Genomic DNA, 23447 nt, shown 5'->3' on the forward strand with positions numbered 1-23447 from the left:
TGCAGCCAGGATTAATCCATCATTTCCCCCAACCATGTTTCTTGCTATTTAATAACATTCAGCACCTGTGCTCATGTGATCAATAATATATGGTGCAAGAGTTGTGTTTGTAAGGCTGACAATCTTCAATGTGTTTCAGACATTGTCCCCAACCTTTAAAAAAAAAATCTCATTTAAAGATAGATTCTGAGGCATGTTTGGGTAAAAATGTGGAATACATTTAGCAACTCCTATGAGAACTTAAAAGCTCTCATTCAATACACAGGCAACCCAACCCCTAAGCCCACAAAAATAAAGAAACGATAGTACTTTATCAAAATACTAAATTTTATTTTCACATGTACATTTAGTCTCCCCACCATTTCCATTTGTCTGACCACCACCTCTACTATGCCTTATCAAAACATTCCATACATATTTAAAATGAAGCAAAGGGTGGAGTTCTGTCTTTAAAAACTAAACAGGCATTTTGGACAACACATTCTTGGCAAAGTATTCTGGACGACATTTATCAGACGCAGTAGGGAAAGTTCTTTCAGCATATATAAAAAGGACAGCCAATTATTAATGGTTACAGAAATAAGACTGCACATTTTAATGAACGGTTTAAACTGTTTTCTTTCTTACAGAGTCTGTCTCCACTGCCAGAGAGCTTGAATAACCTGAAAGTGTACACAAAAATGTTAGAAGTTGAAGTTAAGAATGGTCTAATTACTAATCTTCAGGATAGTACAACTTGGAGGTAACTGGATTGAACTATGCCTGTATATATGAAGTATTTTAAAAATCATTACTCCTGTATTTATCTTTACTCCACACATTTATACTATTGGTTAAAAGTATTAAAATAAAGCAACACAAATGCTGTACTCGGGGGGGAAAAAAAACTGTATCCAACTCTACGTTGAACACATAGTAAGTCGTGTTTTTGGATGTTTGTGTTAAGAAGTTGTCATCCTCTAAAAAGTGCTATATGTGGCAAACAATGTGCAGGTAAGAAGGCAAGTTTCTACTCTGCTTTAATACTGATTAGCCACAAGAGCTTAAAATGATTACACCTGAAAGTTTTGTAGAAAGAGGCTCAAAAATGTTGATGTTTAGTAAAAATGTGGCAACAAATCCTTTACATACTATGCCGAGTATAAGCCATGCACTTTGTTGAACCAAATATACTTTTCCCCAAAACTTAAAAATGAAAGTTTATTTTTTTTTTTTTAATAAAAGACTGCACACTAAGAATCTAGTGAAGGAAAATCAAAAGGAAGGGTGTGGTGGACCAGTTAGGCAAATATTGGCTGAACCCTGTCTGCCCTGACTTAAGTCAAATCAACTTCAGTAGCTGGGACTAACTGCTTTTAAACATTTTCTTTCAAGAACCTATGATTTTGTCTATCAGTCAATTTAACACCTTTGAACCACTGGAGAAAGCAGGAAAGCATAAAGCCTTCTTCCAATGACAAAATTCCTTAATGTTTCAGGAATTTTGATAGGGAAATCTAAGGCATACAGGGTTAGTCTAATGTCAAGCAATAACTAATCCTGTACCTTTCTGATACCAGCCTTTGGCATGCCCTCTCACAAGAGAGGAGTTGACTTTGGAAGACAAAGAAATAAGACTGCCATAATGTCTACTGCAAAACAATTCCCCCTTCCCAGTCCATCCCCTAACAAAAGAAAGTTTAAGAGCAGACTGCCCAAGTCGCCAAATTCAGCAGCAGGGAAAACCACAGCTCATTTCCTTAGCCAATATGGTGCCAAAAGGAAAATTCTGTGGGTTTAGTAAGCAAGAGATAATTCACTAACCATATAAAAGCTGGAAAAATGTAATAAAACATTAGCTTTTCCATCTTTGCCAACTAAACCCTTAAAACAGTTTCCATTTATTTAATGTGAAGTATTGTTTGTGGTTTGTAACCCTTTGAAACAGTCCAAAGCTTGTAGAGATTAAAAGTAAAAAAGCATCTATAAATCTTGTTACAGAAGTTCTTTTGGATTTTTCCAAGCCACTGTAAATTCAGTTACCTTCTGGTCCTGTGTCCGGAAACAATTCTTAACATAGTTGACAAATTTGGCTTCCACTTTAGGAAGGGCAGAACCCTATTGTAATAAAAAAAAGGTTTAGTGCATGTAAAACCACTGAATGGCTGCAATAAATGGAGAACCCTTAAGAGAAGTCTTTTAAAACCTTAGTACAAATAAAAATTTTCAAAGCTAACTATACAGGAAACCCTGTCTATCATCAAAAGTTATTTAAAATAATTTTTTCAGCATTATCAAGGTTCTTTTACCAAACCTATCACCCTAGTATGAGGCCCTTGCCTATGCAATTGACTTACCTTAAAAAAAAAAAAAAAAAAAAAAAAGCATAATTCTATCACCACCACATCTCAGAGAATCAGTGGCCAACATTTTTATAGCTTATATTGCTGGCTCTTAATATCCACATGCACCTAAGTGTGAGGCATCTATGAAGTTGGAATGCATCTCTGGGATTCAATGTACAAGTAATTTGCAGACTACAGTTCTTAAAGACATCCAGTGACTTGTGGACACCCTCAGTATTTTCCTTTAAAATAAACACCACCTCTCCTGTACAATCCTATGGCAAAAAAATTACTATTCAAAATTATATTTACATTAGGAAAATTATGAAGTATTTACAAGGTTAGGATGATGATTTAGGGCAGTGATATACCCAACAATTCAAAATGAGTAAGCTTAAAACGGAGTGTTTTCCACCCATAAAGTGTGGATAAAGCAAGTTTTCTACTAAATGTCAGACTACATTTTAGAACCAATTTGTATTTTATAAATTAGATAAAGTGGTCAGCAGGCCTTGTATCCTTGAGCCAAACTCTGAAGGACAAAACAAAGCTAATATTTAGGGCTTCATGTCTGTCACGGATTCTGTGACTTTCTGCAATCCCTATGACTTCTGCAGGGGCCAGTGTGGCTGACTCTGGGGCCAGCTGCTTAGGTGGTCCTGGAGACAGCCACAGCAGCTGCTGCTCCAGCACCCTTGCTCCCCACCCCAAGATTTAATCACATGTATTTTTAGTACAAGTCATGGACAGGTCATGGGGCCGTGCATTTTGTTTATTGTCCATGACCTACTAAAAATACCTGTGACTAAATTGTAGCCTTACTAATATTTACCCACTCTGCACAAGTGAGATGCTCACGCTCACTCCAAGTTAAGTCCGCTGTAAAGGGTGTGGTTACTTTGAAAGTGAATAAAATGGCATCCTGTTTCTCCATCTATAGAATCAGTTACACCTAGCCAAAGCCCACTGAAGATATGGGGGTTACACAGGTATTACTGAGGGTGTAACTCAGCTTGTGAAACTCTTTATTGAAGGTGATAAATTAGAAAATACCCATATCTTAACAGATTCCCCACAAGGATCTGTGGGGCTGGGCCAAATTTTCAAACTTGTGCATCTTTATTACCAATTAGACATTTAAATGTTGTTTTAGTTATCTAAATACAACTTGAGGTGTCTACTTTTAAGACAGTTTGAAATTTATGTTTGAGTGCATAATTGGTATTGAAGACAGGGAAGACTGAAAACATGAAATCCTGCAATGCCATTTTCATATTGACTTCTCAGTGTCTTCTTCTATTAGGGTATTTGTCACATCTCCTTTCCATCAGGATAGCATTGCTGAACTACTTGAAATCAGGAACAAAGTATTCCATTTGGAAAACAAACATTTCCATCAGTTTAAACTCACCTTTTCTATGGTTGCCTGCATCTTTGCTTTAATCTCCTCTAGTGAAAGGGGTACTTTTGGTGATTTTGGACTTTGTGGTTTATTTTCCTTTTTATTAGATGCCGGAGTCTGAAACAAGCAGGCAGTTTGTTACACATTTGTAAAGATTTTGCAATCGCAAAGAAGCTTAATTCTCCCATTACTTCAGCTTTTTTTTTTAAATGAAGTTATTACAACATTGTTCAAACAGTACAAAGGAAGCCACGGAATACATAAAATATATTGGACATCATTTAAGTATCCTAAGACCAAATATGGATATTAATACTGAATGATTCCTTCTTGCTCCATTTTCCGTATGACTGTTGCGCCAGTAGATTTTATGTTCTCCATCTTCAATAAGCTACTAGAAAAGCCATCACAAAATGGAAAATTATTTAATTTATGCTCCTTACTTCAAGTGGTGACAGGTTTTAAGGGGGCACATGTACAAACCACTCAAACTTTAGACTGATATTTATGTTACAAACAATTTACATACAATACACACTGTACTACCAAAATGGTCTATTATCAAATCACAGAAAAATGTCCGTGTCCCTTTTTCTTCACAGGAAAATTATCTGCCCAGTTCTTCCAAAGACAAACAAAAAGGTGAAACTTAAGAGGAACTACCCAACTTAAACACTAAGACAATCGATTACTATTAGGCTGGTGGTTATCAGCAAAGTCTATAATCAACAGTGGTGCATATGTCTTCTCCAATTATTAATTATAATACTAGAGATACTGCCAGCTAAAGGGATAGTATCATACATTTGCAAGCCTCTAGTTGCTTGGCTGGAAAATTATTTTTTTCTTGCCTTTCTAGCAAAAAATAGTTGTCTGAACTATGACTATAGCTCAAAGGCTTAGACCCAATCTTTCCCTTCCCATCTTTACTTCCCTTATCTGGACTAAGTTCAGATAACTCTCATCCAAAACAATCTCAAAAAGCTACTAAAAAGCCAAATGCTCCAGAAAGTTTGGGGTTTTTTTGGATTGTGACTTTTGTATGTGAGGGGGGAGCTATCAACTGGACTGATGGCTTTTCAACTTAAATCTAGCCTGCTACTTTTCCCTAGATGACTATCTTCATTCATATGCATTGGTTAGAAGTTTGGACACTATTGTGGAGAAGAAATCCTTTGCCTCACTAATCATGGCAGTAGGATTTCAAAAATTTGCAGAATGATTTCTAGCACTGCCTAACTTTCCTAGTTTACAATTCACAGGTGATCAGTGAAGAACAAATGGAAAGGACTTTTTATGCCGTCATTGTGTCAAAAACATGAGATAATTGCTTGGCACTGATTAAGGGGCCATTTGATAGTATTAAGAACTCTTAAGCTTAATACTTACATTAATCAAAACAACAAGGAGTCTGGTGGCACCTTAAAGACTAACAGATTTATTTGGGCATAAGCTTTCGTGAGTAAAAACCTCACTTCTTCGGATGCATAGAGTGAAAGTTACAGATGCAGGCATTATATACTGACACATGGAGAGCAGGGAGTTACTTTGCAAGTGGAGAACCAGTGTTGACAGGGCCAATTCAATCAGGGTGGATGTAGTCCACTCCCAATAACAGATGAGGAGGTGTCAATTCCAGGAGAGGAAAAACTGCTTTTGTAATGAGCCAGCCACTCCCAGTCCCTATTCAAGCCCAGATTAATGGTGTTGAATTTGCAAATGAATTGTAGTTCTGCTGTTTCTCTTTGCAGTCTGTTTCTGAAGTTTTTTTGTTCAATGATAGTGACTTTTAAATCTGTAATAGAATGACCAGGGAGATTGAAGTGTTCACTTACTGGCTTATGTATGTTACCATTCCTGATGTCCGATTTGTGTCCATTTATTCTTTTGCGGAGGGACTGTCCGGTTTGGCCAATGTACATGGCAGAGGGGCATTGCTGGCACATGATGGCATATATAACATTAGTGGATGTGCAGGTGAATGAGCCCTTGATGGTGTGGCTGATGTGGTTGGGTCCTCTGATGGTGTCGCCAGAGTAGATATGGGGACAGAGTAGGCAACGAGGTTTGCTACAGGGATTGGTTCCTGGGTTGGTGTTTCTGTGGTGTGGTGTGTAGTTGCTGGTGAGTATTTGCTTCAGGTTGGGGGGTTGTCTGTAAGCGAGGACTGGCCTGCCTCCCAAGGTCTGTGAGAGTGAGGGATCATTTTCCAGGATAGGTTGTAGATCGTGGATAATGCGCTGGAGAGGTTTTAGCTGGGGGCTGTATGTGATGGCCAGTGGTGTTCTGTTATTGTCCTTGTTGGGCCTGTCCTGTAGTAGGTGATTTCTGGGTACCCGTCTTGCTCTGTCAATCTGTTTCCTCACTTCCCCAGGTGGGTATTGTAGTTTTACGCTGTACCTCTCCAGCGCATTATCCACGATCTACAACCTATCCTGGAAAATGAGCTAACCTAGATAATAAACCATACTGTTTTCAAATTCAGATCAGTGCTGATTGCTCACTCAAGAGTCTGTATACCCCAGTTCCCTTACTAACTTTATCCTTAAATGAAAAGATGTGGATAATGAAATGAGTCCAGTCTTTAAGTGAGAAACCAAGTTATGGGTGAATGCAACTACAACTGTTACACCACTTCCAACATTCATATTATACGTAGTCACTCACTTTTGATTTAGACGCTGGTGTGGACGGCTTAGAATCTTTTCCATTCTGCTTTGATTTCGGAGTATTTTTTGCTGACAAATCCCGGGCAGGCTGAAATTAAAAGAATTTTACACTTAGCATCTTCAAAACAGAAGGAAGATATGTAATAACTGCAAATTTGAGGACAAAAGTAAACTGTTTAGTAACTATCTTGAACAAAGATGCTTTTATTTTTATCTTTTTTTAATACTTGACAACTAGAAACGTTTATTCTCATTTAAGAGAACACTGATTTTTCCCTGCATTTCTCATAGTGAGGGAAACTCACTTTAGCAGTGAAAATAACCACAATCTGAATGACACGAAATTGTCTAGGTTATAAAGATCTAAGATGGGCATTGACCAATTCCGGTCAGTTACACCACATGAAAGTAGAATGAATATGCCGGTCATTTGCCAGAAAGTCTGCAGATTTTCTGGAGCAAAGGGGGTACACATAGGAGATACCTTGCTTTTTATTCTACTAAATCTTATATGCAATACCGACAAATAAGTCACTGCTGCTTTTGCTATTCCAAGCTAACTCTCTGGGCAAGAGAACAGCTGGTATCACTATATAGCGAGATCCATGTTGCAGAGCAAACAATGGTCTAAAGGCACTCGGTGAACAAGAAGAATTGCCACATAACCGGGCCAAAGGGGGTGAACACACATGGAATGGGGAATTTGATAGGTCAAGTGTTAATTACTTGCCATGGATAAGAAAAAGCCCAATGGAGCTATTAAGATTTCCTTTCAACATATTCCAAGGTTTGTACTCCAATTGTAAGTCTACAATTCACTAGTTATAAGTGTATATGAGCAACTGAAGGGAAAATGGAGGAATAGCTAGGATTGGACAGAACTCACAACCAAACAACAAACTGTGCATTACTTTGTTATTTCAGTACAAGTTTGTGTACAGACTGGCCCTCAAAGTCCTAGCCCTTTTGATTAAGGTAACTTTTGAAATATGAAGTGATGCAATGCTGTTCCAAGTCTGCAAAAAGGCTGAAAGATTAGACCAAGTGTAAAGTAGCCCATTAATTTAAGGAGTGCAGGTTGACAATTTTAAACATAAAATCAGTCATTTGCAGTGAAAAATACCACAAATGAGCTTTTCCCAAGTAGCTGGATATTTCATTTATATAAAAAGTTTTCCCACAGGATAATTTTGCAAGTTTTAAAGATGCAAATAAACTTCTGTAATACTTGACATATCCTGAATTTATCTGAAGATTTACATCCCCCTCCGCACTTGGTGATCAACACCCAAGCTTACCAGGAAATCCCTGGATTTCTTCAGAAGAGGTGCACCCTATGGCCCAACTAATATTGGAAACCAGGCTGCACACCATTTTCATTATGGGACTTGCCCAGCCAAACTCCTCTGCCACCAATACCCAATTTTGTACCAACTCAATTTCTAGCTAATTACGGCAATGTTTATGCCAACCCCTGGCAAACTCTACTAAATGATGTGCACCCTGGGGTACTCTCAATTCTACTGTTGAATGATCTGGAACACCCTGAGATTTGGCAGCCTTGAACTAGCACATACTTAGTTTGAGAGTTGGCCAAATATACCAACGAGGATTAAGGAATGTATGTATCAGCATGCAAAGAAAAGACCTAGGATCAACTGGATTAGTTAAACGTAACCTGGAAGTTCAAGACAACTAACAACGTTAGTAATATCAGTAAGTAAAAACAAACTTTGGGGAAAAATGTTTTTAAAATTTAGAGGCTTTGAATCTGCAGCACAACTGTGACAACAGAAACTGAATTAAATAACTATTCATATATAATTAGTAGGTGAAATAATTCTGAATGAAATGAAAGCTGGTAGTTTAATTTCCTGTAGCATACTGATAAGTTTTCTGCAGGGCTGTACATATAGGGTTGAGAACTATTTTGGTTTTTGCATTACCTCAATGCTCTCAAAGTGGAAACTAAATTACATAAAATAAGCAGAAAGCAACAATAGTCATGTGTACCTGAGACAGAAGTTTCAACTACCTAAATATGTAAACACCACTATTTTCATTATGTTTTAGGGTGACTGATACTAAAGATCTGCAAGTTTTCAAAAATCCAGACAAACATGGTCTCAAATATGAAGACGACTTACTTTCTTCATTGGAATCTTCTCTTCTTCCTCTTCATCTAAATCATCATCACTAGAATTAAAAATTACATTACTAAGAAGCCCACCCCAATAGGTACATAACTGTCTCAATTAACCCAAACAGTTCATTTTTCAGTGACTTCATCCTCATTCCTGTTCTTTCAATGGAAGATGTTACAGTGAAGTAAGTGGACTTTGTCAAAAGCAAGCTAAATAGAAGACTAACTTTAAAAGAATCTTCTGTAAGGTTACTATTTTACTACCCATCTTGGAAGAATGTATCAAGCAAAAGTAGAGACTCTTTCAAACACTAAAAGACCATTTTTCTAATTTTCTTCCACTTACTACTGCGGTAAGAGTAAATTAGGAAGTTAAACAGCACAGTGCACATTTTAAGATATATATCACACATGCTTGGAAATTGCCACTTCAAGTACTGTAACTCCTCACTTAACGTCCTCCCACTTAACGTTGTTTCAAAGTTGGGGAACATGCTCGTTTAAAGTTGTGCAATGCTCCCTTATATCATCTGGCTGCCTGCTCTGTCCACTGCTTGTAAGATTCTGTGGAAGAGCAGCAACTTTACAAGGGAACATTGCACAAGCTCCTCTTCTCCCCTTCCCTCCCAGCGCTTCCCCCATTGGCGGTTTGGCAGCGCTTAGGCCTTTCTGGAAGGGAAGGGGAGGAGCGGGGACGCACTGGGCGGGGGGGGGAAGAGCAGGGATGCAGCATGCTCCGGAGAGGAGGTGGAGTGGGGGTGAGAAGAGGTGGGCCTGGAGTAGAGCGGAGCGGGGATGGGAAGAGGCGGGCCTGGAGCATCCCCCAGCGAAGTCGACGCCTGTTCTTCTGGGGGGAAGCTGCTGCTGCGCAAGGTGCTTCCTAGTGTCCCTGCCAGCAGCAGGCTGTGGCAGTGTGGGGTAAGCCGGGGAACCTCCCAACCACAGTACAGTACTGTACAGTATATAATGCCTTTTGTTTGCCCCCAAATTTCCTTGGAACCTAACCCCTCACATTTACATTAAATCTTATGGGAAAATTGGATTTGTTTAACATAGTTTCACTTAAAGTTGCATTTTTCAGGAACAGAATTACAACATTAAGTGAGGAGTTACTGTACATACAGCATACTCTGCTGACAACTCTGCAGAGTTTTGTATTTATGAAGAATGAGAAAAATAGAATTAAGATGCTCTACAAAAAAGTGTTCATAATAAACATTTAAAACCTAGGTTGTTCGGCTTAAATTGCTTTCTTCCCTTCTTTCAGATCTCCAGGAAAGTAGCTCTATCTTCCTCCACTTCTGCCTACCTTTGCACTTGCCCCTAACACTTCTCTCCCCTCTGGTTTTCGCACTCCCTATGCTACCTCTAGATTCTGCTTTAGTACAGAAGTAGCATGCTGCTAGAAGATTTTAAGAAGTTTTGCTGAGGGGGTCAGATTTCATTTTTTATAATTTGTTTTCCCTGACAGTTTGCAACGCAGCAGCCTCTCACAGAAGCACTTCAGCTTCACATTCATTTGTGTGCTTCAATAAGACAATTAGCCCTGCTTCTCTAACTGAATTGGAATATCCCAACAGCATTTCCTGCAAAAAAAATTCTTGCACATAAGTGGGGGATCTCTCTCTCTTTAAAAAAAAAAAAAACAGAGATCCCATCACGTTCCCAAATGCCTAAAACAGACTCCCAGCCTTGAGTCAGTGTTGAAAGTAATCCATACAGCAATAATATGGCATAAAGCCAGATCTTATCTGGGGATAAGGCTCACTAATTTCTAGGCTAATTAAGAACTAAATCCAAAATAACTTGATTCAATGTCATGCATATTTTTTATGCTCTGAAGCAGGGGTTCTCAAACTTTTGTACTGGTGACCCCTTTCACATAGCAAGCCTTTGAGTGCGACACCCCTCCCCCTTATAAATTAAAAACACTTTTAAATATATTTAACACCATTATAAATGCAGGAGGCAAAGTGGGGTTTGGGGTGGAGGCTGACAGCTTGCAACCCCTCATGTAATAACCTCGTGACCCCCTGAGGGGTCCCGACCCCGTTTGAGAACCCCTGCTCTGAAGTCATTACCTCTGAAAACTAAACATTTCAAAAATGCATTGCAAAAAGAAAGGAGAAAGATACACACTCTTCATCATCTTCATCCTCATCGTCATCATCTTCATCCTCATCATCATCATCTTCTAACAATTTTGCTTTTTTCTTTAGAGAAAACATTTGTTACAAAACTGGTTACAAAGTTAAACAAATGGTTTTCTGAGAGTGCAATACAGATGGTACACCAAAGTTTGTCAGAAATTTGCTCTTCCCATAAGCTATTGTATTACCAATAAGATGAAGGCTTCTTCTAGAGTTGCACCAGTTTAAATGTGTCACTTTATATCGAAGCAAGTAACCTGGTGCCAACTTGTGTGTTGGCACTTCAAACTGATTTAAACCGGACTTATATTGGTGTACTTTGTATTGGTAAATTTACAAACTAAACTGATACTGCTTTAAAACCGATGAGTGCCTACACAAGGACCTGGTTTAACAAAATCATTTTTTAAATTAAGTTAAAGTTAAACCACTGCAACTTTTATATATGTGGCCAAGTCAGAAAAATCAGTTCTGCTAATGCCAATACATTAAAAGCTTTACCAAATCTATGGAATAAGAACCAAGAGAAGAAAGCCCAGGTCTAAAACAGCGGAAGCAAGTTTAAACACCAGTGAAGAATGAGGCTACTAATAAAAGGTACAGTATAAAACAGATGAGTCTACACACTTTGGGATAGAGGATGATATCACAATAGATGGTGCAAGAGGGGAGCACAGAATTAGTGCCATTTAAATGTTTATTGATGAGTACAGTGCTCCAAATACTCTACAACCACAAGACAGTCAGAACTGGCAACACCAGGTGTTGCTTGTTCTGGTTTCAATGTGGTTAAAGGAGTTAACCATATGCTCACCATAAGCCAAAATAGGCATTTGTTTTAAAAAAAACACACAGCTGATGCTACAAAACTAACAGAGAATACCTGGCATGGAATCCTATGTGAGAAGGCCGATCACTGTGCATTATCTCCAATTTAATTACACAGAACATGGCTTTCACTACTATCAGTTATACAGTCAACCCCACAATTTTTACACTAAAAAAAATTGAAAAATACTAACCACTAACATCCAGTCAGACTTTAAAAATACTGTTAAATATACTTTAGAACTATGTATGGGAAAGTCTTAGTACTGATTTCCAGGATCTGAGTACCAGGTAACCTTTCTCCTGCAGTTGTCAACAATCACCACCTTAATCGTGGTAAGGAATGAAGCTGCTTACTCTGCTTTAGGTGGCAGTGATATAAACTCTTCCAGGAGAAAGTCTTGAACATACTTCATAAGAAACCTCAACTCTACCTGTGGAGTTTTAGCTGCTATTCCGCTTGCTGGTCTCTTTGCTGAAGTGTTTAATATCTTCACTTCATCTTCATCGTCAGACTCTGGTTCTTCCTCTAATGCTAAAAAACAATACATGAATATTTTTGTACAAGGTCAAAGTGTTTACCATATTAGGGTCACACAGAGCTACAAAACACACATCACTGCCAATTTTCTATAACTGGAGTTCCCTTGAGGAGTTTTAGAATTAACAAATGCAGAAGGAAGTTTTTCCACTAGTAAGCAGCCATGTTACCCAATAATCAAGCTGAGGCTATTTGGGGTATCTTTCTATGTTCAACTTATAAATATGGTTAATTTTACAAAACTGTTATTAATGAATGTTTCACTGGACATGGGGTCAGTCATATACTATTAGTGCCAGGGTTGTGTCCTTCTAGGACCAGAGACAACAGAGAATATTAACATAACTAGCTCCCATTCAAATGGGAGCAATCTTAGGACAATGGAATGGCCACATCTTAGGTGACACCAGAAGTCTAAAGCAGTGGAATTTTCCCAGAAAGAGGAAACAAAGAAACTGGGTGTTAATGATAGCATTTAAAACCAGGGGCTCAAAAAGGAACAAGGGCTCATGCTTTTGTAGCAGAGGGGTCCTTTTTGGCCTAGTGTGTCCAGCAAAGGGAGCTTTACCTGGGCTGTGACACAAACTAACCAGTTTGGTCAGTTTAGAATGTATTCTATATTTCTACGACTAATATGAAACTTATATTTAAAAATGCACTGAGAAGACATACGATACATACCTACAAGATGCTGGCCACTGACATGAACGGGCCCTGAACCACATTTCAACCTCAAAACGACTGGAGGTGTAATCTCGAAGCCACCTAAAGAAACCTGGAGAAAGTATGTTGGTTATTTAACAAAAGTATTATTGATGGCAACTTAGCGAACACTTGAACACCAAATAGTAAGTGCCAGAACAGGCAGCCAACTGAAATGATGCAGAAACAATGAAAATGGTAGAGCTGAAAGAGCTGGCATTATCAAAAATGCAACAAACCAGTCGCTTCCTCATAGCGGCAGTTAAGAAGGAATTATTAGAATGTTCAGTGGGCATTATTTATAACCCACATACGAGTGGTACCCAGTACAGTACCTCACTCATGCTCTACAGTGTTCCGCTAGACCAGTGGTTCCCAAACTGGGGTTCGTGAACCCCTGGGGGTTCACGAAATGTTACAGGGGGTTCTCGGGAAAAAATTCCTTAATGGCGGACAGAGCTGTCCTTAGGGACCCCGGGCAGCACGGGACCAGCAGCCCGGAGCCCCGGACTTCCAAGAGCTAAGCAGATCAAAGCGAGCATATCTATCACACTGAGGAGATTTAAACGTCAAGACTCCTTATAAGAAATGGAAAGGGAGGTGGATATTTTTTGCTGTTTTTAAAATTAAATAGGCAGCTAATCTTGTTTTTAAAATTATTATGAAGAACAAGTTTAAGCTTTGTTGTAACGTGCGTTGTTTGCCTGGACTGCTCAAGACCTGAATGCTTGTGTAGGAAGAACTCTGAGTTGGCTTCTTAAATCCCTTCATGCTGTTTCACGTCTGATACTCCTTGATGAAACATAGGAGCCTTGTCTTATAACAGGCTTATTCAAAGTGATACAAGCTATGAAAGTGAGATCTTGGAAGAGTGTTGCCCTTTTCATAAATGTAATAAAAATACTGTAATGATAAATAGTAATTAATAATAAATAGTGTGTAATAAGCATGTCATAAAAACAAATTTTATATTTCCAAGATCACTGCTTTTATAATTTATACTCAGGTAAAGGAGAAACTCCCCAGAAATATTCATTTTTAGGAGGGGGTTCGCGAGACTTGACATTTTAGTGAAAGGGGTTCACAGGTGGTTAAAGTTTGGGAACCACTGCGCTAGACTCATACTAAACAGGTAAGACCAAGAGAGAACCCTGGCAGGTATCTAAAAACTCCCTGGGGTCTGAGAACCAAACTGAATTCTCATCTCACTATAGATCAACATCAGTATATAGGTTGTGTGAGTCTACCTGGCCCCTCAATTCCACCTTTAAAATGGTCTCTTCACCACTGTGTAACCCACTGCCTTCCCCCAAAGGGTATGCACAGGTGCAATTGGAGTAAACTATACATAAGGAGTAACATCTATCTCACACTTGTTGGCTCTACAGGACTAACGAATAAAGCAACAGAAACTCGTCACTGACGCATGCAATTATGATTGAACACCTAGGTGCACATTTGCTGAGTAACAAGCACAGTGATTTAGAAACAAGTAACTGAAATCGCTCTGAATAAAATAAGCTTCCATTAAGAGATTTAAGAAACCTAAGACCACCCAAATTTTTTTCCATATTTTAATTAAAATGGAGGCTTTATAATGTTAAAAATTCTTCCATGTTTCCAAACTAAATATGACAGTTATGCTCATGTCCAAGAACCTGAGAACGAACTGACCAGAGAACCATCCACGAACACAAATGAAATAGCAGAAGTATTTTAAAAATTCTCATTTTAACTCCCGAAGTTAGAAACAAGGGTTTGCTTTACTATTTCTACTTTGTTAGTGTTTCTTAGTTGAGATTACCACTTGACACCGTTTATCAATATTATTATAAAGGTTTGTCCTTACCGTAGGCTGTACTGACATTTTCAAAGATGCCAGTGTGACTTTAATAGGGTTCCCTTCATAGTCCAATGCCTCTGCTTCTATAACGTGTAATTCATCTTTGGCACCAGCGCCTAAACTGACCTATGCAAGAAGTGAAATATATTATCCTTTATGAAAAGTTGAACCACCATTTTAAAGTTGTAAAACTGTTAGGAGAAACTTTTACTTTCAAATACATCTTAAATTCATTCACTATTTTAACAGTATTTTTACCCCCTTAAGACTAAGTAAAGATGTTTCTTGGTTATCTTTCTGCAGTGAAACCACCAGAGGCTTATTTAATTAGCATCAGACTGCAGTTAGATATGACCTGCATTACTAATTTTCAGTAATGAGAAAATAGTAACCAAACTGAACTTTTTATGCTATAAGATGCATTGAACAAAATAAGGTTTTTATAGTGTTTAGTTGTATATCCATACAGTTCCATCATTCCTCAAAACCATAGTGACTAAGATCAAACTGATCTAGTGGGCCAGGTGAATCCCTCTGGTAATGGATATTCCAGGGACACTGACTTCCACAGATGAAAACAGCACAGCCACTTAACCTCTTGTTCTCTCTAGACTTGCACTGTACCAATTAACTAGCTGGGGAAAGCGGTCTGGTCCAGACATGGGTTCTAGCCAGGCATTTGTGATGCAAGTGAGGCCAGTATCTTATAAGATCTGATTAAGGCTATTGCTTGTTTTATTCAATATTGCATACAGTTCTGGTCGCACCATCTCAAAAAAGATTAGAATTGAAAAAAGTAGAGGGCAACAAAAACAATTAAGGGTATGGAACAGCCTCTATGTGAGGAGAGATTAAAAAGACTGGGACCATTCAGTTTAGAAGATAAGACAATTTAGGGGAGATTTGATAAAGGTCTATGAAGTCATGAATGGTGTTGAGAAAATGAAGTTTTTTTTAATCCCTTCACATAACAAAACCCAGGGGTCACCCAATGAAACTAATAGGCAGCAGGTCTAACACAAACATAAGGAAGTACTTCTTCACACAATGCACAATCAACTCATAGAACTCGTTGCCGGGGATGTTGTGAAGGCCCAAATATGACTGGGCTCAAAAAAAAAAAATTAGTAAGAGTTCATGGAGGAAAGGTCCAAGATGGTCAGGGACACAACCCAAGTTCCCTGTAAGCTGTGCAGCTTCCTATTTAGCACCGTGCAGGCACTCAGGGAACCTGCCCAGCAGGGAGTCAGGACCTGGCCACAGCCAGTGGAGGGATGCCCATAGGCACAGACTTCCCCTCTAGCGGGGTATGTGTGTTCGACCCCCGCTCCGTCCCCAGGCCCCGTTCCCGCTCCTCCCCCTCCCTCATGGAGCTTCCTACACACCGTGAAATAGTAGCTGTTTGCAGCAGGAGGGAGGTGGAGGAGTTGGTCAGCAGGGCTGCTGACAGATGAGAGGTGCTGGGGAGCTACACCTACTGATTTCTCTGTGGGTGCTCTAGCCCCAGAGTTGCCTAGGGGGTGCCCCTCCCTCAGCCCCAGCCTGCAATTTACTTGAAAGTTGTGCTTATCTTCTCTCCCAAGTTTGTTTTTATGTAATGTTTAATTTTTTTAACTCAGTTTTTGTCCATCTAGTGTTGGGATTAGTTTACATTCTTTCAGTTTCCTATTCCATCTTTTAGACAGTAATATCCTCCCCATCAGACACTCAGTCACTCACTTCATGCCAAATAGCAGCTCTGATTAGTCAGGGAGTATCTACTTGCTCTCTTTCCATCCTATGGCCCAGATGCTGGTGCTGTGCTCTGCTGTATTTTGCTGACTGACAGCAACTGTTTTGTATGTCTGTTGATCTGTCCGCCCTATCCCCTTGTGGCAAGAGGCTGCATTAGCAGCTCAGAGGAGCTGCTAGTAGCCATCCAACAGCTGAGAGTAACAGCTGAGTTTGAATCTGGAAGCCATGTAACTTATGGCCACAGAATCTATAAGGAACCATTGTGATCATGTAGTCTGATTTCCTGTATAGCACAGACCATACATAGAACTTCCATAAAATAATTCCTAGAGCAGATCTCTTAGAAAGACACCCAATCTTGATTTTAAAGTTAATGATGGAAAATCCACCATGACCCCTCATTTCCTGTCTGAATTTGCCTAGCTTCAACTTCCAGCCACTGGATGGTGTTATATCTTTCTCTGTTATATTGAAGGGCCCATTAAATCTTTGTTCCCCATGTAGGTACTTAAGGTAATCAAATAACCCCTTAACCTTCTTTGTTAAGCTAAATAGTTTGAGCTGCCTGAGTCTATCACTATAAGACATGTTTTCTAACCCTTTAAGGATTCTCCTGGCTCTTCTCTGAATGCTCTCCAATTTATCAACATCTCTCTTGATCTGTGGGCCCCAAAACTCAACACAGAAACAGTAGCAACAGTGCCAAATATAGAGGTAAAATAACCTCTCTACACCTACCCGAGACAACATTTTAAGCATCTGAAAGGCTACTCAGTGATTTATGTAATGTATTGTAGTATATATATAGTTCACATGTAGTTCATTATGACCTTTTCCTTCTAAACATACAATCAGAGAAGGTTCCATTTTTTCTAGTTCACCTCTTCCCCATCTATTATGAGAGCATTTATGTAAATTAGCATATCTATATTTAATCTAGAAACTCTTGGGGGCAGGGGCAGTTTTATGTCAAGTGGGATCTCTGGACACTACTGCAGTACAAACTATAGATTCACAGATTAGACAGTCAGAAGGGATCATTGTGATCATCTAAGTCTGACCTCCTGCATAACACAGGCAGAACTTGCTGGAATTTTTTAATCCCTGTTTGATTAGACTAGAGTATCTTTTAGAGAAAGATACAATCTCAATTCCCAGTGATGTACATTCCACAACCCCAATGAAGGAGTCATTGTCAAGGCTTGGTTTCACTGTTCATTAAATACAGGGAATCAACCGGTTTAGTATGAAAAATATATAACACCTTCCACAGATTTATAACCCAAACTGTTGAGTAAAGACTGAACTTCCTGAAATTTTTCAAATAAGTGTTATGAGGTTTATTAAAGTATCAGACCCTTAAAATTTTTATTTTGAGTGTCATGATTTTCTAGCCTCATGTGGCAATTTTTTAAAAATTGACCTTCTTGTAGCATTTATTTAAGGGATGGGCTACTTTTGAAAGGCTTACTATGCATTTATTAATAAAATTTGTTAAATTATGAAAAATGCCGTTAAGGATGCTGAATACTTCCCTCCATACTCAAGCAGAGTTAAAAATGTGCATTTGTTCCCTGCAGCATATGGCGACTGTGACAGTGTTGAAGTGTGGTGGAGAAGCAGGTATGACACTGGCAAGTGACCTAACTTTACTTCCTTGCTTTTGTATGTGAAACCTTAACTGCTAGAAGTGTTTGTGTATGAATAATAAGAATGGCTTTCTTATCACACACAAACTGCATTAGAGGCCATGCCTTTTCCCTCGGTTAGATAGCAGCAAAATTGTCCATCAGTTTCACAGACTGTATAGATGCCTTGACAGTACTTTTTTAGTGTGGGCTCTCTTATGATATCCATGATGGAATAAATTTACTGGAGCCAACTGTAGTTATGTTTCATTTAGTAAATGAATCGCTGTTTTCATGATTGTATGTTCTTCTGAACAGGAGATCGTGTATAGCCTAAGCAGACTTCAGTATCCAGCTCTCTGCTATCATGTAATTTAATGTGGCTTTCACTTATCACAATTTTATAATCTTTGTATTACACGATTGATTTTGGGTACACCTAGGAGCTCAATCTCCAGTCTTTGACACACTTCAAAAATAAGTAGTAAAACTCCAGAAAAGGCGAGAAAAATTTAAGCTCGTCTCACGTAAAAAAATCTATCAACTGCAAAATTTAATCATTTTCTTGCTTTGATTTTTAAACAGCTACAAACGGTTGCAAAAGTACCATTATGCCCCTTACAGCTCCATATGGGACAACCAACCCATATTTAGCACTGTGAAAATAAATTTAATTTTGCATTTCAATGCATACTCTAGTGGGAAAGATTCTCTTTAAAGGCAAACTGAAAAACATTCATTAACATATATAATTACTTCATAGTCATATGTTTTAAAAGAACATCTTCCAAACTTTGAGTCCAGGGTTTTCTTTCCCTCTTATGAGCAGGTAAAGACATTAAAAGAAATCTGAGTAAGACCATTTTCTACACTTAAGCATGATTTCATCAACTGCTGCTATTTACAGTTTCACCCAGAAAAATCTCAAGGAGCTTTTCAGACTATATATAGGAATCACTTCTGTCCACCACTGAAATGCAGACATTACTGGTATTCTGCATCAATCACTACATTAAATGTTTTAGGAAGAAATAATTAATAAAGTACAGTATTTTTCTCTTATGTGCAGAGTGGATAAAAATCAAAGATTGTAAGTATTTTAAATTAGATATGAAATCAACAATTTATGTTAAGGCCTAAATTTACTATAATATTCAAATCATTCAAATTAAATAAAAAAATAATATTAAACAGTACGTTTGCTGCCAAGTTTCAAACCACTGAACTGGAGAGAGTCACTGGTTAAGCACCTGGAACCAGAGTTTGTTGAAGTTCTAACCCAGCTTTTAGTTCAACGACTAGCCCATGAACAGTTAAAAACCACCAGGAGTTGAAAAGGCAGGAAAGCTTGTTTTCCTCTTCCAATATATGAATAAAAACTAGGTGTGAAAGATGAGATCTACTAGTTCTAAAATCTTGAAGGAGGATATGGTGACCAGCCATAATCAGTTCAATTCACTAACCACAAATAAGACTTCCTTAGCTTTAAATATAAACCATGTTTTGTTAAAAAAATTTCTTATGTACCAGCACATTTAAAGCAGTTTTATTTAGTAAAGTTAAAATTCTATTTTGTGCATTTTAATTACATTTGCATTTCTATCCAAATACAGCATGAGACGAAGTAATAAAAAAATAATCGTCCAAGAAGTGCATCAGTCACCATTTTCTAACAAGTAAAAATTAAGAATCTGAGTAAGTGCAAGTTAAGCTATGTAACAGCATAATTAAATCTGTATATACTGTATCCTCCTGGCTAGCAAAAAGCACCACCAAACTTAGTATAAAGGCTGTATTTAGCTGCAAATCAAAATATTTTGATTAACAAATGAAAATCAACATCTCTAAGAAAATAGAAGGACAAAAATGCAAAATAGGACTAAAATTGAGGATTTAAATTAAGATTTCCTGCTTGCCATGATTAAAATCAATGACTTAAATCAATCCACCCTGCTATAAGCAGTGATATCATACATATAGTTATTTCATCAAGTCTCGCAATGGAAAAGAATCCTGAATTCTTAAACTGGCAAACAAGTGAGCAAATTGCTTGGTAAGTAAATGGTTAAGCTTGACATACAGGTATTTTAATTTTTGTGGTAGTGAAAAGGTATAATCATTACTCAGTTTGTATTAAATAGTTTTTACTTTTCCAAAACAAAGTTCCAACATATCAATCGGATATACATAACATGCTTATTTATCTTCATCTTCAAAAAACAAGAGTTCTCAGTAAATTATTTTAATTACATCAATAACTCAAGAAATTTTAATAAAAATTATGGAAACAATAGAAAATAACAAGTTTCATGTAATTTGACACTTAAGAATCTATCCCAAATTACTTAAATAGTTTTTATAAATTTCATAAAGCACCTCTAATACACAATGGAGCAGAGCATCCAAGACACAAAACTGCACAGCAGGATAAAAGTGTGATTCAATTATTTGCATTTATGATTCCCATGATTATGAAGTCTGAGAGCTACTTTTCACAGGACCATAACCTTTAGTTTCCAAGAATGAGGACTTACTGTTCTCAGTGACAACTGGTGTTCATTTTCCTCATCATGCACCTTGAAGTGATACTCCTTATCTGCCTTTAGTTCACAACCTGCAAAAGACCAGTTAAGTTACAGGTAAAGTATTTAAACCATAACATTGCACATTTATTTATTGTATATTACAATCTTGATCCTTTCAGTACTTATGTATTAGAAGTTAATATATTCAAAACCTGCAAGCTTGCACTCCAAAAAACTAAATTTGTATACAAAATGAGAGCTCTTCAATGCTCACATCTCAGACTTAATAGCAGAAAATAGTGCAGTGAGGTCTCAATATCAAAGCTAACCTTTTTTAAAAAAACGACAGAACATTTGCTAGTACGCCACAAAAAGGCAGAGCACAATACTTGCTTCTTATCTGGACACCTGATCAGTGATTTGCAAGTGTCGATAATTTGTAAGGGGTCTCACGGAGTCATTTGTGCAAGCTACTGAGGTTAAAATGTATTAAAACAACAGTTAGCTGCAGGGGGGCCGATCGCGTGTTAAATATGGGCCTGCGGGGTTCACCAACAGGGCCCGGTTCCGCCCACGCCTGTTCTGTCCACAGAGCGCGGCCCTTCCCACGTGCTTCACCGAGACGCAGCCGCCCCACGCTGCCATGTGCGCCTAGGGCATTTACTGGCTGCGGGCCCGCCGGTGAGAGAAAAGCGCGTGCCTGGGAACTAGCGGCTCCTGTGGCCGGGTGGCAGAGCGGCGGGAAGCGGCTGCTCCCGCCTGCGGAACAGGGGAGAAGGAACAAAGCGCCAGCCGCTGCCAGGAACTGGAGGCCGCAACAGACGCCACGTGCGAGCGCCGGACACGTGGTGGCGGGGGGCTGCCACTCCTAGAGCATCCCTGCCGAGCCCCCGCGCGCGAACCCTGATCCCGATCGCGCGCCCCCACCCAGTCCTCGCGCGCGCCCCACCCCCACCCCGCGAGCCGCCTGGGCCCAGGCGGCCGCGCCATGCCCGCGAGGATAGCGGTCCCCAGGCGGGGCGGGCCCGACCGTGGGCGGCCCCGGCGCGGGGCGTTACCGAAGAGGAAGGTCTGAGGGCGCAGGGGGCCCATGCTCTCCATGTCCATGCTGTCCTCCATGGTCTCGGGCCTGCTCCTCGGGGGGCCAGCAGCTGCGCTCTCCGGACGGAATCGCAATGAGGGGAAGCTTTCTTCACGCCCACTCCCATATATAGCCTCCGTGTTCTCGCGATAGCTGCACTCTCTAACCCCGCCCCTTCCCCTTGCCTTTCCCCAGCGCAGCAGCCACGCGACCCCCTAGTGTCTAGGCTGCGCGTGCGCTGGCTTCGCTCGCGTGCTCCTTCGCTTCCCAGCTGTGTGGGCTCTCGCGAGCTCTCTGCCCCCCCCCAACCCCGGCAAGGGGGGGGGCGCTTTGGGTTCAAAATGGCGGCCGGTGTCCCCTCCTCCTAGCTATTATCTCTCGCGGGAACCCCCCTGGGCCGTGCCCCTCCACGCGAACACAAGCTACCTGCCCCCGCCCCCGCCGCACCTAGCCGGGGACCTCCTCCCGGCTGCGGCTGAGGGAGGTGGGCTGGGCTCTCCGGGAGCCGTGTGTATCTGGGGATAGGCCCCCAGTGACACGCGCTGTGTGGCGACAGAAAGAGCCATGCTGACTGCAGCAGAGCAGTGACCCCCCACTAGGGTGACCAGACAGCAAATGTGAAAAATCGGGACTGGGGTGGGGGGTAATAGGAGCCTATATAAGAAAAAGAACCAAAAATGGGGACTGTCCTTATAAAATCGGGACATCTGGTCACCCTACCCCCCACATGCCCTTCCTAGGCCTGCTCCGCTCAGGGGACACGGCCATGCAGGCATTTTATACAGTCCTGCGTGCTCCCCTGCCAGGATGGGGACCTGAGGACGTGGCTGCGCTACACTGGCACAGCTCTGCAGCATGGTCTGTAGTGTAGATCCCCTCAGACAGTTCAGCCCTCTTCACGCCCCCGACCAACATAGCTGTGCTGGTCAGGTATGTCTACACTGCAGTTAGACCCTTGCAGCTGTCATGTGCCAGCCAACTTGGGCTCAAGGCGCTCTAGCTAAGGGCTGTGTAGATGTTCAGGCTGGAGCCCAGACTCTAGCGCCCTGCAAAGTGGCAGGATCCCAGAGATGGGGCTGGAGCCGGAATCTCTTCACTGCAATTAAACAGCCCCTTCACCAGAACCCCTTCAGCTGCGTCAGCTGGTGTGGCCCAGCCACCGGTGTGTAATTGTAGTGTAGACATGCCCTTAGAGAAGCGGTTCAGAAACTGGGGGTCACCAGGGTTGGCGTTAGACTTGCTGGGGTCTGGGGCAGAAGCCTGAGCCCCACCAGCCAGGCCCTCAGTGGCAAGGCTCAGGTTACATGCCCCCTGCTTGGGGCTGAAGCACTTGAGCTTTGCCCCCCCCCCCCCCCCCCCATCCAGGATGGTGGGGCTCGGGCTTTCCCCAACCCCCTCCACCCACCCAGGGCAGCGGTGCTCAGGCTTTGTCCCTCTCCTGGGGTCATGTAGTAATTTTTGTTGTCAGAAGGGGGTCATGGTGCGATGAGAGAACTCCTGCCTTAGATGTATAGTGTCGACATAGCTAAGGGACTCTAACTGTGTGCGCACTAAGGTGACTCTACCACTTTAAAATAGATCAATATAATTAAAGTGGTATCACTGTACAGATAAGGCCTGACATGAGGAGTGAAGCAGTTAAAATGTTGACATTCAAATTACCATCATGGGGATCTGAGTTAAAACCTCACTGAGATGAATGGGGCTGGTCACACTCTCAAAAGCATTCCTGGCTTTCTGCAAACTCACATAGAAATATTTGCATCCATTATGCTTGGATCTGGTCTGCACTGCAAGCTTTTGGCAGCATGGCTATGTCGGTCAGAGATGTGATGAGATGTGATCTCTGACTGACACAGCTGTGCTAGCAAAAGCCC

General features: G+C 40.4%; 1 protein-coding gene across 1 annotated transcript; it reads right to left on the reverse strand.

Moving 5' to 3' along the window:
* Positions 1-306: 306 nt before the first annotated feature.
* On the reverse strand, positions 307-21676 carry NPM1 (nucleophosmin 1). Its single transcript, XM_026660832.2, has 11 exons — positions 21548-21676; positions 20499-20578; positions 14609-14728; positions 12739-12832; positions 11951-12051; positions 10678-10751; positions 8543-8591; positions 6394-6483; positions 3736-3843; positions 2023-2097; positions 307-662 (listed from the first exon to the last, which is right to left on the reverse strand). The coding sequence occupies exons 1-11, from the start codon at positions 21606-21608 to the stop codon at positions 624-626; spliced, it is 891 nt and encodes a 296-aa protein (XP_026516617.1). The 5' UTR covers positions 21609-21676; the 3' UTR covers positions 307-623.
* Between the last annotated feature and the right edge of the window lie 1771 nt (positions 21677-23447).

Source organism: Terrapene carolina, unplaced genomic scaffold, assembly GCF_002925995.2.
Source record: "Terrapene carolina triunguis isolate 2854851 unplaced genomic scaffold, T_m_triunguis-2.0 Scaffold838, whole genome shotgun sequence".
NCBI lineage: Eukaryota > Metazoa > Chordata > Testudines > Emydidae > Terrapene > Terrapene triunguis.

Excerpts from the sequence above, each read along its gene's own strand:
- NPM1 (XM_026660832.2), bottom strand. The coding sequence starts at position 21,608 with ATGGAGGACAGCATGGACATGGAGAGCATGGGCCCCCTGCGCCCTCAG. Across the intron at positions 12,833-14,608 it reads AAATGTCAGTACAGCCTACG|GTTTCTTTAGGTGGCTTCGA; the intron begins GTAAGGACAAAC and ends TACTTTCTCCAG. Across the intron at positions 663-2,022 it reads TCCGGACACAGGACCAGAAG|GTTATTCAAGCTCTCTGGCA; the intron begins GTAACTGAATTT and ends GTACACTTTCAG.